We start from the raw sequence: 13,996 nt of genomic DNA on the forward strand, positions 1-13,996 counted from the left end.
GTAACTCTTTGTATATGCGTAGTTACAAGTCCAGAAGCAGACACACTAAATTGCTAAAAGTTATTACCTCTGTGCAATGAGACTCAGGATGAAGAGAATTTTTACTATCTTGTTAATTTTTGTATTGTTCAAATTTGGTTGAGTATTGCAAACATATAAAAGTAAAACTATTCAAAATCCCTCATAAAATAAATCCTAACTCACTGGTTAGATGTGGTATGGAATAGGCACTCAGGAAGGGAAACTAAGAACCTCGATCTATGGGCCGGTTTTAAGCTACCTGTCGGACTTCATTTCACCCCAATGAACCTGAGCCTTTCCTGACATGTCTTGAAACTTCTCATTTCTGTGTTCCTGCTTGGATTTCTCTTTCAACCTGGAATGCCCTTCCTATGGCCACTGTCTCCTGAAGCCAGCAGACCACCTGTTCCCCTGCCACCACACACACACACATCCCTGCCAAAGCATAAAAAAGATATTTGTTCTGAATTATAAGTTATATCACTAGACAATAAGTACTGCTCAAATTATTTTGATACATTTTTTACAAAGAAACAAAATCTTTTAAAAAAATATTTATGGTTGAGAGTATTACATGTTTTAAATTACAGCATTGCCAGCACCGGTTTGGCTCAGTGGATAGAGCGTCAGCCTGCGGACTGAAAGGTCCCAAGTTCGATTCCGGTCAAGGGCATATACCTTGGTTGCGGGCACATACCCAGTAGGAGGTGTGCAGGAGGCAGCTGGTCGATGTTTCTCTCTCATCGATGTTTCTAACTCTCTATCCCTATCCCTTCCTGTCTGTAAAAAATCAATAAAATATATTTTTTTAAAATAATAAATAAATAAATTACAGCATCTATTTTTTCATTTCTCAAGTACAGTCAACAAGAGAGCTTTTAATTTTTAACACCGACAAGAAGTGTTGTCATTAAATTAACATTTTTCTCATCATTGAGACCACTCCGCATGATTCCACTTGCGCTTTCATTTTTACAGCATTACACTACCATGCAAAGGACAGCCTGTACTTTTCACTGCACAGCACCAACACTGCCAAAGTCCTTTTACCTGCAGCTTAGGATGGTAGGGGTGTTTTTGGTTTCATGGTAGAACAAGCCAGGTGAGTAGATGAACTACAAGGTCAGTGAAATAGTGAGGTACTCAAGAGGAGAGAAAGAAGAGGCAGGCAGGAAAAAATAAACAAGTGGGACTACATCAAACTAAAAGCTGCTGCACAGCAAAAGAAACCCTTCAAAATGAAAAGGGAACCCTGTGTGGGAGGACATACTTGCCAGTGACAGATCTGATAAGGTCTTAATTTCAAAAATATATAAAGTACTCATACAACTCAACAAAAGGAAGACAAACAATCCAATTGAAAAAAAGGGCAAAGGATTTGAATAGATATTTCTCTAAAGAGGACATACAAATGGCCAAGAGATATATGAAAAAAATATTCATCACTAATCATCAGAGAGATGCAAATTAGAACAATGGGATACCACCTTACACCTGCCAGAATGGCTACCATCAATAAATCAACAAACAAGTGCTGGCGAGGATGTGGAGAAAAAGGAACCCTCGTGCACTGCTGGTGGGAATGCAGACTGGAGTCGCTACTGTGGGAAGCAGTGTGGAGTTTCCTCAAAAAACTAAAAATGGAACTGCCATGTGACCTAGTGACGCCACTTCAAGGAATATATCCTAGGGATCCTGAAACACCAATCACAAAGAATGCATGCACCCCTATGTTCATAGCAGCACAGCTTACAATAGCTAAGACCTGGAAACAGCCCAAGTGCCCATCAGTAAATGAGTGGTTAAAAAGGCTGTACACTTACACCATGGAATACTATGCAGCAGTAAAAAAAAACAAAACAAGGATCTCTTACCCTTTGAGACACCATGGAGGGACCTGGAGATGATTATATAGGTGGGAAAAGCCAGTCAGAAAAAAAACAAGTATCACATTATCTCACTTATATGTGGAATCTAATGAACACAAGTTTATGAATAAAATAGAGCCAGAGGCATGAAAACATGAAACATACTGATGAATCTCAGATGAAAGCGGGGTTGGGATTAACCAAAGAAAGTATATGCATAGATGTATTGCTCATGAACACAGACAATAGGGTGGAGAAGGCCTGGGGCAGGGTGGGAACTGGATGGTCAGGGGCAAGAGGGGAGAAAAAGGGAGGACATCTGTGATACTCTCAACAATAAAGATTTTTTTAAAACATGAATGAATGAAAAAATATAAAAAATAAAGTAGGTTCCCCAATATTTTCCATCTCTATCCCATCTCAGTTTATTTCTCTCAGAGTACTTATCCTTTGGGTTTGGTTTGTTTGCTATGGTATCTCCAAGGGTAATCACAGTGCCCAGAATAAATGGCACTTAGATTGTGTGTTCAATTAATAAAATGATTTGTCTTTAGTTGGAATAAAATCTAACTTCCTTGAAACTTGTACCCCTTGACCCAAATTTCAACCTCTGTAACTACATGAAAAAATAAAAGTATACCTTCCAACATGTGTACCACACTTTAATAAATTTTAAAACTGTGTCATTGTTCTTCTGTTAACTTGGGCACTCACCTGTTTTTAGCAGCTGCTCCTAACTCCAGAGAGAGTATCAAGGAGCAGCTAGCAGCGGTTCTCAACCTGTGGGTCCCGACCCCTTTGGCAGTCGAACGATCGTTTCACAGGGGTCGCCTGAGACCATCCTGCGTATCAGATATTTACATGATGATTCATAACAGTAGCAACATTACAGTGATGAAGTAGCAACGAAAATAATTTTATGGTTGGGTCACAACATGAGGAACTGTATGTAAAGGGCCAGAAGGTTGAGAACCACTGAGGGCATGGCATCCCAGGCTGCACTGCTAGGGCTGGAATCTGTTCTCCAGCACTGACCTACATGAAATGCATTTCCTTTGTGTGACTTAGGACAAGTCCTCTAACCTCTCTGTATCTCAGTCCTGCCATCTGGAGAGCTCGAATAAGACTTCAACTACGACAGAATTAATTGAGACGATGTGTGTAAAAAGCTCACCCCAGTTCCTAGAACAACGCTGTCTGTCAGAACTACTGCTGCTGCCCAGGGAGGTGTGGCTTAGTCGGTTGGAGCTTTGGCCTGTGCGCAAAGGTCGTGGGTTCGATTCCCAGTCACGGCACAAACCTAGGTTTCGGGTTCAAGCCCCAAATGGGAAGCAACCAGTTGGTGTTTCTCTCTCCCTCTCCCTTCCTCCCTCTCTCTCTCTGGACTCAAGGAAAAACATACCCTCAGGTGAGGATTAAAAAAAAAACAAAAAGCACCACTACTGAGATCTCACTGGCTAGACAGGAAAATTCCCGGAAAGTGGTAACACACTCCTTTGTCTGCATCTCTAAGACCCGGCTTACACAGTCTCAGCAGATCTACATGGAAAACCACCGTCCCGCGAGTCTGGCTGCGGCGCCTCCCTCCGCCTCCCGGGGACACCGCCACCCGCCCGCCCGCGTCGTCTTCCCACAGCCCTTCCCTGGTCTCCACCCCGGACCCCGCGGGGGCACCTGCTCGCCGGGTTACCTCCAACACCCGCAGCGGCAGACGCTCGGTAATTAGAGGAAACGCCGCGGGGCCTCCATTTTCGGTGAGAAGCTTTTTGAAAGTTTTTTTTTCCCTTCTCACAACGAGCCGATCTCTATCGTACTCACCGCCATATCTAGAATGCCCTACTGGACCTGCCCAGAGAGGCGTCAAAATATTTATTAAAGGAATTTATTAAAGGACTGTTCCTTTTTTATGTGCGTGTTGATTCTAGTTGTTTTCTAAGGGATCAAGCACTCCTGTCTCACAGGAAGCAGAATAACCAGATTCATTATACAATGAATGAATGAATGGGAGTGTCATTTTTCCGAGACTGAGAAAAAGCACAGAACATGACAACATGGTCTGGGACAGAGGCTCTGCGCGACTGGGTGCGCGTGTCTGGTTCTGTTGCTATATTCCTATCCTATACACAACCCCAAGTTCTCCAGCGCAGTTACATCAATGGAAGCTTTTACGTAGGGAAACGATCTCCGTGCGGAAAACGAGGAGTCGGGCGGCCCCTCCCCGTCTCTTCCCGGCGTCGGGGCGGAAGGACTCCGCCCGGACAGAGCCGGCGGCGGCCCGCGCCCCGCGCTGGCTCCCAGGCTCGGTGACCTGGGACGAGAGCGCAGTTCGCGCCAAACCGGGAGACATCCCAGTGCGGAGGGGCCCCGACCAGCGCCGGGCCGGACTCCGGCCCTCCGAGCACCCCTCTCCCGCCCGCACTCACCACCAGCGAGGCCGTGAAGCCGGGCCGGTCCATGGCCCGGAAACACCGCCCACGCTATAACCCGCCGTGGAGCCGAAGCACGTCGCGACGCCGCGCACTGGGCGCCGCCATCTTGAAGGCGGGGCTTGAGGGGCCGGTACTTCCGCAGTCACGTGAGGGCGAATCACAACAAATACACGTGCAACCAAGTCGGCTGGGCGGGGAGCTCGGGGGGGCGGGGCCTGGGGAGTGTGATTGAGCGGAAAGCCCCACTCTCCTCCGCCGCCTTCCCCTGCGGCAGCCTGGGATCCCGCGAGAAGACGGGGAAACTCTCGCGAGCAAAGAAGCCTGGGCTGGGATCCGGGAGAGAGAACCCTCCAAGGGTAGCGGGGAGCAAAGTGTAGGGCGGAGGCTGCAGTGCAGGGAGGGGCCGTAGGAGGGCAGAACTAGTTTCAGGGGCGAGGTTTCTCTTTTTAAGCGGTTATTTTTGTCTTATTTCATCTCTTGCTTTTATCTGTGCAAATTTCGTCCGAATTACTATAAAACACACTCAACGTCAGGAGATTGTGAAAGACGTAGAAAAATACTTCAAAAATAGCATCCTCCACTTCTTACTGGCAGTTATTACACTTAATTTACTTGTTCAGTTATTTGCGTGCTCATCTTGCCCACGGTGCACACCTTGAAGACCACTCTGACACAGGCTGAGCATTCCTGAGGTTACTTAGCTTATTACTGTGTAAGCAGTACCTGACCCTTAGTAGACACTCAACATAACTTGTGAGTGAATGAATGAGTGAATGAATGGATGAAAGGTACAGAGCCTGGCATGTAGTAGACATTTCATGTTCCTTAGAGCCCCATTAAGGCATTGGAGGGCTGTGGAGTTGAATAAGGGGACAGCCTCTGGGATGTCAGTTTTCATTTGTAGCACAGAGCGGGGTATTCAGAGAAAAACCCTCAGAGAGTACATTGACCAGGTGCAAGCTTTTAGAAAAGTAGTTTGGAACTAAGTATTAGCAATCTAACAATGTCCATAACATTTAACTCAGCAAAGATAACAGGAAGCCACTTACACATTAAACAGAAGAGGAATGGTTAGGTAAACTTCGTGAGATGCATTTGATGGACTATTCCCTTGGCAATAGTGCTTGTGAAGAGCATGTGCTATAATAACATGCAAAATGCTTATGAGATTAAAATAAGAAAAAACATAGCACAGTACATATGTACATCTGTTCATTCCTAATTAAAACTAATATTAAAAATAGTATTCCTAATTAAAAATACTATTCCATTCATTTTCTTAAAAGCTGCATTATTCCCCTAGACAATACAAAATAATTTTGATAGTAACATTACAGGCATACCTCAGATTTTATGACCGGTCTGATTCCAGACCACTGTAATAAAATGTTGCAATCAAGTGAGTCTTAATCTTTTTGCTGGTGGGGGATCTTTCCTTCCATTGGTTAAAAAAACAAACACCTGAGCTCAATAAAGCACAGCACAATAAAACAGTGGTTCTCAACCTTGGCTGCACATTAGAATCACCTGGGAATCTTTTTAAAATCCTGATGTCTGGGCCTCATCCTCAGGAAATTCTGTTTCTTTGTTATGGGGTGGGGCCACAACATTAGTAACAAAGAAACAAAATTTCCGGAGGATGAGGCCCAGACATCAGGATTTTAAAAAGATTCCCAGGTGATTCTAATGTGCAGACAAGGTTGAGAACCTCTGCAATAAAACAAGGTATGCCTGTACTTTTTCTCCTATTTTTTTATAATATAAAAAAGTATTTTAGATTTTTAAAAATAGCACACCCTTTATCACATCCTTCAAGTCAAGGTATGTTAAAGACTTCTCACTGTTGTGAGACCTGACTGCCTCTTCATACCTCATTCATTTTCCTAACATTGCCCACAGTTTTCTTCAAAATCCCAGGTAAGTGTCCTCTATTTGCTGCTTACCATCTCGTTTACCATCTCAGGGTTCCTGTGGTCTGAAGTCTGGAGGTGGCCTCACGAGGCATGGCTGGCTCACAGTCTCTCCTGCGAGTGCAGTCATGCTGAAGGCCAGGCTACAGTTCCATCTGATGGCTCCAATGGGGGAAGACCCACATCCAAGACCACTCGCATAGGTGTGGGCAGGTGTCAGTCCTGTTGACTGAGTGGCTCAATTTTCCCTTGTCTGTTGACTGCGGTCCTTCTTTAGTTCCTTGCCTTCTTTAGTTCCTGGCTTCTCCATACAGGAGCTTGCAGCATGGCTCCCCAGCGTCACCTGAGTAAGCAAACAAGAAAAAGTGAGAGAGAACACCAAGATGGAAGCCACAGAATTTTGCAACCTAATCTCTGAGGTGACATCCCATCACTTCTGCCAGCCACACTCAGGGGAGGGATGACACTGGGCATGAGTACACGGCAGCAGGACTCAATAAGGGCAATTTTTGAGGCAACATATAAATTTTTTTAATTTAAATTCTTTATTGTTGAAAGTATTACATATGTCTCCTTTTTCTCCCATTGACCTCTCCCCAGCCGTTCCCAGCCCCCAGCATATGTACCTGCCCCCCTACTGGCTGTGTCCATTGGTTATGTTTATATGCATGCATACAACTCCTTTAGTTGATCTCTTACACTCCCCTCCCACCTGAGGCAACATATAATTTACAATGCACCCCAAAACACTGCATGATGACTGGGCACATTAAAAAGGATCTTTCCATTTTCTTATTTATTTATTTATTTATTTTTGTTAATCCTCATCCCAGGAGATGTTTCCATTGATTTTCAATAGAGTGGGAGGGAGGGAGGAAGGGAAGAAGGGAGGGAGGAAAGGATGAAGGGAGGGAGGAAGGGATAGAGAGAGAGAAACATTGATGTGAGAGATACATCAATTGGTTGCCTCCCACGCGCACCCAACCCCCAGGGTGGGTGTGAATGTTCCCCACATCCCGGTGGTTCAGGGTTCGGGATCTGGAGGAGGGGTCGCACGCAAATGAAAGAGATGAGACAAGAAATAATAATTTGGAAATATTGGGGGCCAGGTGAGCAAGCCCAATGCAAGAGAAAGGACTTCCCCTGGTGCCCAGGCCTCACCAGCCTTTTATTCAATATTGGATACACATCTAGCTCTTAGGCAGGTAATTGCGGTAACAGACAGACTATCTTAAAGGTCAGTAAATATTAGAAGGATTTACTCTGAGACTATTTGATCAGGAAATAACTTGAGCCCCCACTGTCTGGACTAGACAATCGGTACATAACTCTGGCCCTTGACATGGGGTCAAGGTTCACCAGCATTCCGGGATCCTTGTTTGCACTTCTCTGATAGTGAAGACAATAGGTGGCTTCCTGAAGGTGAGGATCAAACCTGCAACCCAGGTACATGTCATGACCAAAAATGAAACCTGAGACCTTTGGTGTGTAGACCAATGCTCTAACCCAGTGGGTGGCAAACTCATTAGTCAACAGAGCCAAATATCAACAGTACAACGATTGAAATTTCTTTTGAGAGCCAAATTTTTTAAACTTAAACTATATAGGTAGGTACATTGTTATTAACTTAATTAGGGTACTCCTAAGGCTTAGGAAGAGCCACACTCAAGGGGCCAAAAAGCCGCATGTGGCTCGTGAGCTGCAGTTTGCCAATCACGGCTCTAACCTCTTAGCAACACTGACCAGGGCCATTTGCTTTTGGTATTATTGGCCATTACTAAGGAATAATTATTATTGCTATGCTTATTATCATCATATGAATCTTTTGTTTCTGAACTATCTCAACTATCTGTAACTGAGCAAGTTGATGTAGACCTGCCTAGATTTGACAAAGAATGATTCAATTCTTTGATGAATCAATATCTGCCAATATTTTGTTAAATATTTGACCAAAGAAAAAGCTGAGCTGTGGCTTGGTTTCTAAGATATCCTATATAATAAAACCCTAATATGCAAATCAAACAAACGGCAGAACGACCCATCACTATGATCTGCACTGACCACCAGGGGGCAGACACTCAATGCAGGAGCTGTCCCCTGGTGGTCAGTGCGCTCCCACAGAAGTAGTGCCGTTCAGCCAGAAGCCAGGCGTACGACTGGTGAGTGCAGCGGCAGTGGTGGGAGCCTCTTCCGCCTCTGCAGAAGCACTAAGGAGCAGCAAGTCGAGCAGTAAGGAGCAGCTAACAGGCAGGTGGTAAGGAGCGAGGGATCCCAGACTATGAGAGGGATGTCTGCCAAGGGGTCCTGGATTGCGAGAGGGCACAGGCCACGCTGAGGGACAACCCCCCCCCCAGTGCACAAATTTTGTGCACCGGACCTCTAGTATATCCTATATAATGAAAACCTAATATGCAAATTGACTGAACAGCAGAACAACCAGCAGAACTACTGGTCATTATGATGCGCACTGACCACCAGGGGGCAGACGCTCAATGCAGGAGCTGCCCCCAGCTCATAGGCCCCCAGGCCAGCCAAGGCGGGTGCCAGGAGGGGCCCCCTGATTGCCCCACTGGTCACCCCGCAGATTTGCCCTGATTGCCGGCCAGGCCTAGGGACCCTACCCGTGCACAAATTTTGTGCATCGGGCCTCTAGTATATAAATAACCAGGATGAAATTTGCCCAGTTAATTTTTATGTTCTGTGACAAAGATCTCTGTTCTATTAATTGTACAAATTATCCTAAAACATTGTAGCTTGTGCACTTACTGCCCATCAGTTTGGCAAGCCTGTCACGTTGAAATACAATACAGAGATGCCCTTGCTGTAATTGCTATCCTCTGCTGAAGTGGCCACAGATTATTATGAGTCACCCTGCGCCAGTTCCCTGGCATAGATGACAACAGCAAGTGGTTTTTCTCAGCCACTGACCATTGTTATATCCAAGGGCAAATTGAACCATTTTTTTCTTTATAGTCCAGGAAATAATGAAAAAACATAATTAGGGCTCATGATCTTCTCATTATAGGAAATTTAAACAGAAGTGTTCACCATTTAACCACAGTCATCTGGATAAGCACAAATAAGAACGCTTTATACTTCTTCAATTTCCAGCAACAAGTACTCAGCACCTATTACATGTCTACAGGAGCCTTTTTTCTGTATAAACATCTTACTCTCCCAACTTTATCACTAGAGGCCTGGTGCACAAAATTCGTGCACTGGGGCAGGGGGTCCCTCAGCCCAGCCTGCACCCTCTCGCAGTCAGGGACCCCTTGGGGGATGTCTGCCTACCGGGGGGGATTGGGCCTAAGCCAGCAGTCAGATATCCCTCTCGCAGTCCGGGACCCCTCACTCCTTACTGCCTGCCTGTAGCGGAGGCAGGAGAGGCTCCTGCCACCATTGCAGCGCTTGCCAGCTGTGAACCCGACTTCTGGCTGAGCGGCACTCCCTCTGTGGGAGCACTGCTCAGCCAGAAGCTGGACTCGCTGCTCTTTAGTGCTGCTGTGGAGGCAGGAGAGGCTCCCGCCACTGCCACTGCACTCACCAGCTGTCAGCCCTAGTGGTCAGTGCACGTCATAGCAACCGTTCGTTTTGCTGGTCGTTCTAGTCATTCCATTGTTCAGTCGATTCGCATATTAGGGTTTTATTATATAGGATGGTTTAGAAGCCTGCCTCTGGTCAAATTTCTTATCTATCCTTGATGCCCAAACCATTGCCTAACCCAGCCGTGGGCAAACTATGGCCCGCGGGCCGGATCCGGCCCATTTGAAATGAATAAAACTATTGAAATAAAAGACCGTACCCTTTTATGTAATGATGTTTACTTTGAATTTATATTAGTTCACACAAACACTCCATCCATGCTTTTGTTCTGGCCCTCCGGTCCAGTTTAAGAACCCATTGTGGCCCTCGAGTCAAAAAGTTTGCCCACCCCTGGCCTAACCCCTCAGAGACATCCCTCCTCTCCACTCCTTTCTTTCTGTAAAATGCCTTGGTTTAGGACAGTGATGGCGAACCTTTTGAGCTTGGCATGTCAGCATTTTGAAAAACCCTAACTTAACCCTGGTGCCGTGTCACATATAGAAATTTTTTGATATTTGCAACCATAGTAAAACAAAGACTTATATTTTTTATATTTATTTTATATATTTAAATGCCATTTAACAAAGAAAAATCAACCAAAAAAATGAGTTCACGTGTCACCTCTGACATGCGTGTCATAGGCTCGCCATCACTGGTTTAGGCCTTTAAAAATCATAACAGAATGGTTATGAATGTTATGATCCTATATAATAAAAGCCTAATATGCTAAGTGTCTGGTCGTATGGTCTTCCGTTCAACCAATCAAAGCATAACATGCTGATGATATGCTAAGGCTGCTCAACTGCTTGCTATGATGCACACTGACCACCAGAGGGCAGATAGTCAACTGGTCAACCAGTCTCTATGATGTGCACTGACCACCAGGGGGTAGACGCTCTGACTGGTAGGTTAGCTTGCTGCTGGGGTCCGACCGATCAGGACTGAGTGAGATAGGCCAAACAGGCCCTGGAGTCCTCCCAAAGTCCCTCCCCGGCTGGCCAACCTCCCGCATCCCTCCCCAGCCCCGATCATGCACTGATGGGGTCCCTCAGCCTGGCTTGTGCCCTCTCACAATTCGGGACCCCTTGGGGGATGTGGGAGAGCCGGTTTTAGCCCAATCCTGCAGGCCCGGCCGAGGGACCTCACTGGTGCACGAATTCATGCACTGGGCCTCTAGTTAACTCATAAACACCTTCTTCTGACTCCATATCCCCATTTCCATGTCAGCAGCCAGCTCTGCATGAGTAGAAGAAACTGCAACCATTTTATGTCAGGCAGCTGTGGACGACTGACCCATTTCCCTGTTTACTTTCTCACTGGATCCAGCTGCCACATGCGTCTTAGTTATTCTAATCAAGCCTAGACCCCTGGATTATGAAAGGAAAACAGTAAAACCCAAAAGGAAGGCATTGCCACTTTAGGAGACAGTTGACAAAGCTAAACATAGTCTTCACATATGATCTGGGAATTGTGCTCCTTGGTACTGAAATTAGTTGAAAACTTATGTCCACACAAAAACCTGCACATGGATGTTTATAGCAGCTTTATTCATAATTTCCAAAACGTGGAAGCAATCAAGATGTCCTTCACTAAGTGAAGGGTAAATAAACTGTGGTATATCCAGACAGTGGAAGGGTATTCAGTGTTAGAAAGAAATGAGCTATCGCCGGCCTGAGTGGCTCCATTCATTTAGTGTCATCCTGTGCACCTACAGGTTGCCTGCCAGTTCGATTCCCATCACGTTTGATTCCAGTCAGGGCATGCACAGAAGGCAACTGATCAATGTTTCTCTCTCACATAGATGTCTCTCTCTCTCTCTCTCTCTCTCTCTCTCTCTCTCTCTCTTCCACTCTCTAAGCATGTCCTTAGGGTGAGGATTAAAAAAAGAAAGAAATGAGCTACCAATCCATGAAAAGGCACGAAAGAACCTTAAAAACATATTGCTAAGTGAAAGAAGACAATCTAAAGAGGCTATACTGTATACTGTACAATTCCAACTATACGACATTCTGGAAAAGGCAAAATATGGAGATAGTAAAATGGTCAGTGGTTCCCAATGTTTCAGGGAGTTGGGGATTGAGGGGTGAACAGGCAAAGCATAGAGGATTTTTAGGGCAGTGAAACTATTTTGCAGGATGCTATAATGGTGAATACATATCATTATGCATTTATCAATACCCACAGAATGTACAATACTGAGTGATTTACCTAAACTATAGATTTGAAATGATAATGATGTTTTAATGTAGGTTTGTCAGCTGTAACACGTGTACCACTCTGGCGGAGGAAGCCAATATTTGAGGAGGCTGTGTGTGTATGTGTGTTGGGGGTTGGGGGAGGCAAGGAGTATATGGGAATTTCTTGTACTTTGTACTGAATTTTGCTGTGAACCTAAAACTGTTCTAAAAAATGAAGTCTATTATAATAAAAAAGGAAGTCATTGTACTATTCCTTGAGATTCGAAATGATAACATCCTTTAGTCAAATTCTATCCTCCTTCTACTCAGGGAGAAATAAAGGAAGGGAGGGAGGAAGACAGGAAAAGTGGAAAAGTAAGATTATGTAAGGAAAGAAAAAGATCCATGTTTAAAAGACACTTTTCTCCAGTCCAAATGTCCACCGGCAGATGAATGGATAAACCAAATGTGGTCACGCACACAATGGGACATTGCTCAGCCGTAGAAAGGAAGGAGATCCTGACACATGCTCCAGCACGGGCGAACCTTGAGGACATTCTGCCAAACGGCATAAGCCAGACACAGAAGGACAGGTACTATAGGATTTTCCTATCAGCAGAAGTACCTAGAGTGGTCAAATTTGCAGGGAAAGTAGAATGGTGAACACCAGGGTCCCAAGACAGGGGAAATAGTTCATGTTTAAGCAGGGGTGGGGAACCTTCTTTTCCCCAAGGACCATTTGGATATTCATAACACCATTCGTGGGCCACACAGAATTATCAACTTAAAGATTAGCCTGCTATATTTGGTCAAACAGTTAACGAACTCACCCCGAGTGCCTTGGCAGGGCCAGACCAAGTTATTACTCAGCCTCAGACCGCCCGTGGGCTGGAAGTTCCCCGCCCCTGGTCTAAGGGTGCAGAGTTTCAGCTGAGGAAGATAAAAACGTTCTGGGATGAATGGTAGTAATAGTTGTACAACAATGTGAATGTACTTAATCCCACCCCACTGTACACTTAAAGTGGTCATTTTTATGTTATGTGTACTTTGTCACCATAAACAAAAGACACTTTTTCATCATAAGAGGTGGAACACATTTAACTCATTTCATTTCAAAGATGAAATGTTTCTCATTCTAAAGAACGCTGCACAACATTCTTTAATCTACTTCAAGCTCTCCTTGCCCCTTCAAGGCCACTTTGCTTCATAAGTCAGAGTTGCTGGCGGGGAGAGAGAGGGAGACGGCGTCAGTGAGGTCTGTTGCCAGAGATCATTCACTGGTAATTCGTGATGCGGGGAAGTGTGAAGGAAGGCTCAGTATTACCCAGGCTCTCCCTCACCGCTCCCTCCTCACTGTGTGCCTCTCCCTGCTCATGTGCCAGTTCCTGCCTACCTCCCTGCGCGCCTTGCAAACAGCTCTGTGGCCCCGTGGCCTTTTTATTGATTACCCTCCATCAGCCCATCATTCAAAAGGGCACAGTCTTTTATTCTTCTGAGCTGCCGCTGTATCCTAAATGAACACTTTAGGCTTAACGCTGCAGACGGATCTTAATCTCCTGGATCCTTCCCAGGGGAATGCCCTCACAGTTCAAAGAATCACTTGAGAAAGGTGAGCTCATACCCTCCTTTTGTCATTTCTCTGATTCAATGTTGCTGACACGAAAATGGCCACTGTTCCCCCCAAATAATTACAAGACAACACGTTACCACTGTAGGGTAATGTGTCACTCAGGTTCAGCCACATCCTCGTGTCATCATTGGTTTTGTTACTTTTGCAGGCTTCATTTCCCAACAGGCATTTTACATGTTTTCCTTTAGCCAGAGTGGCCTGGCCCTGGCTATCGCTTCAATGTCTTGGCCGACCAGCCCTCTTGCTTTGCTAAGGAAGCTTTAGCAATACTCGCCTTTTGGTCCCTCAGAGGAGTCAGTCTTGTTCGTCCTTTAGTCTCAGGGCCTTCCCAACCTCCACCCCACGTTTCTCCTTACTCAGGGCTCAGCTTAACGTGGTT

General features: G+C 45.4%; 1 protein-coding gene across 6 annotated transcripts in view; it reads right to left on the minus strand.

Moving 5' to 3' along the window:
- Positions 1–4,468, minus strand: part of SLC25A26 (solute carrier family 25 member 26) — a 152,218-nt gene extending 147,750 nt beyond the window's left edge. For 3 of the 6 annotated variants that reach the window (XM_059663032.1, XM_059663031.1, XM_059663030.1), the window contains exon 1: positions 4,313–4,468. In XM_059663032.1, the coding sequence (XP_059519015.1) occupies positions 4,313–4,345 (33 nt within the window). In that variant the 5' untranslated portion in view covers positions 4,346–4,468. Of the gene's footprint in view, positions 1–3,063; positions 3,164–4,312 lie in introns of those variants that run through there. The other 3 variants (XM_059663035.1, XM_059663034.1, XM_059663033.1) reach the window with 3 other exon arrangements.
- Between the last annotated feature and the right edge of the window lie 9,528 nt (positions 4,469–13,996).

Source organism: Myotis daubentonii, chromosome 14 (genome assembly GCF_963259705.1).
Source record: "Myotis daubentonii chromosome 14, mMyoDau2.1, whole genome shotgun sequence".
NCBI classification, from domain to species: domain Eukaryota; kingdom Metazoa; phylum Chordata; class Mammalia; order Chiroptera; family Vespertilionidae; genus Myotis; species Myotis daubentonii.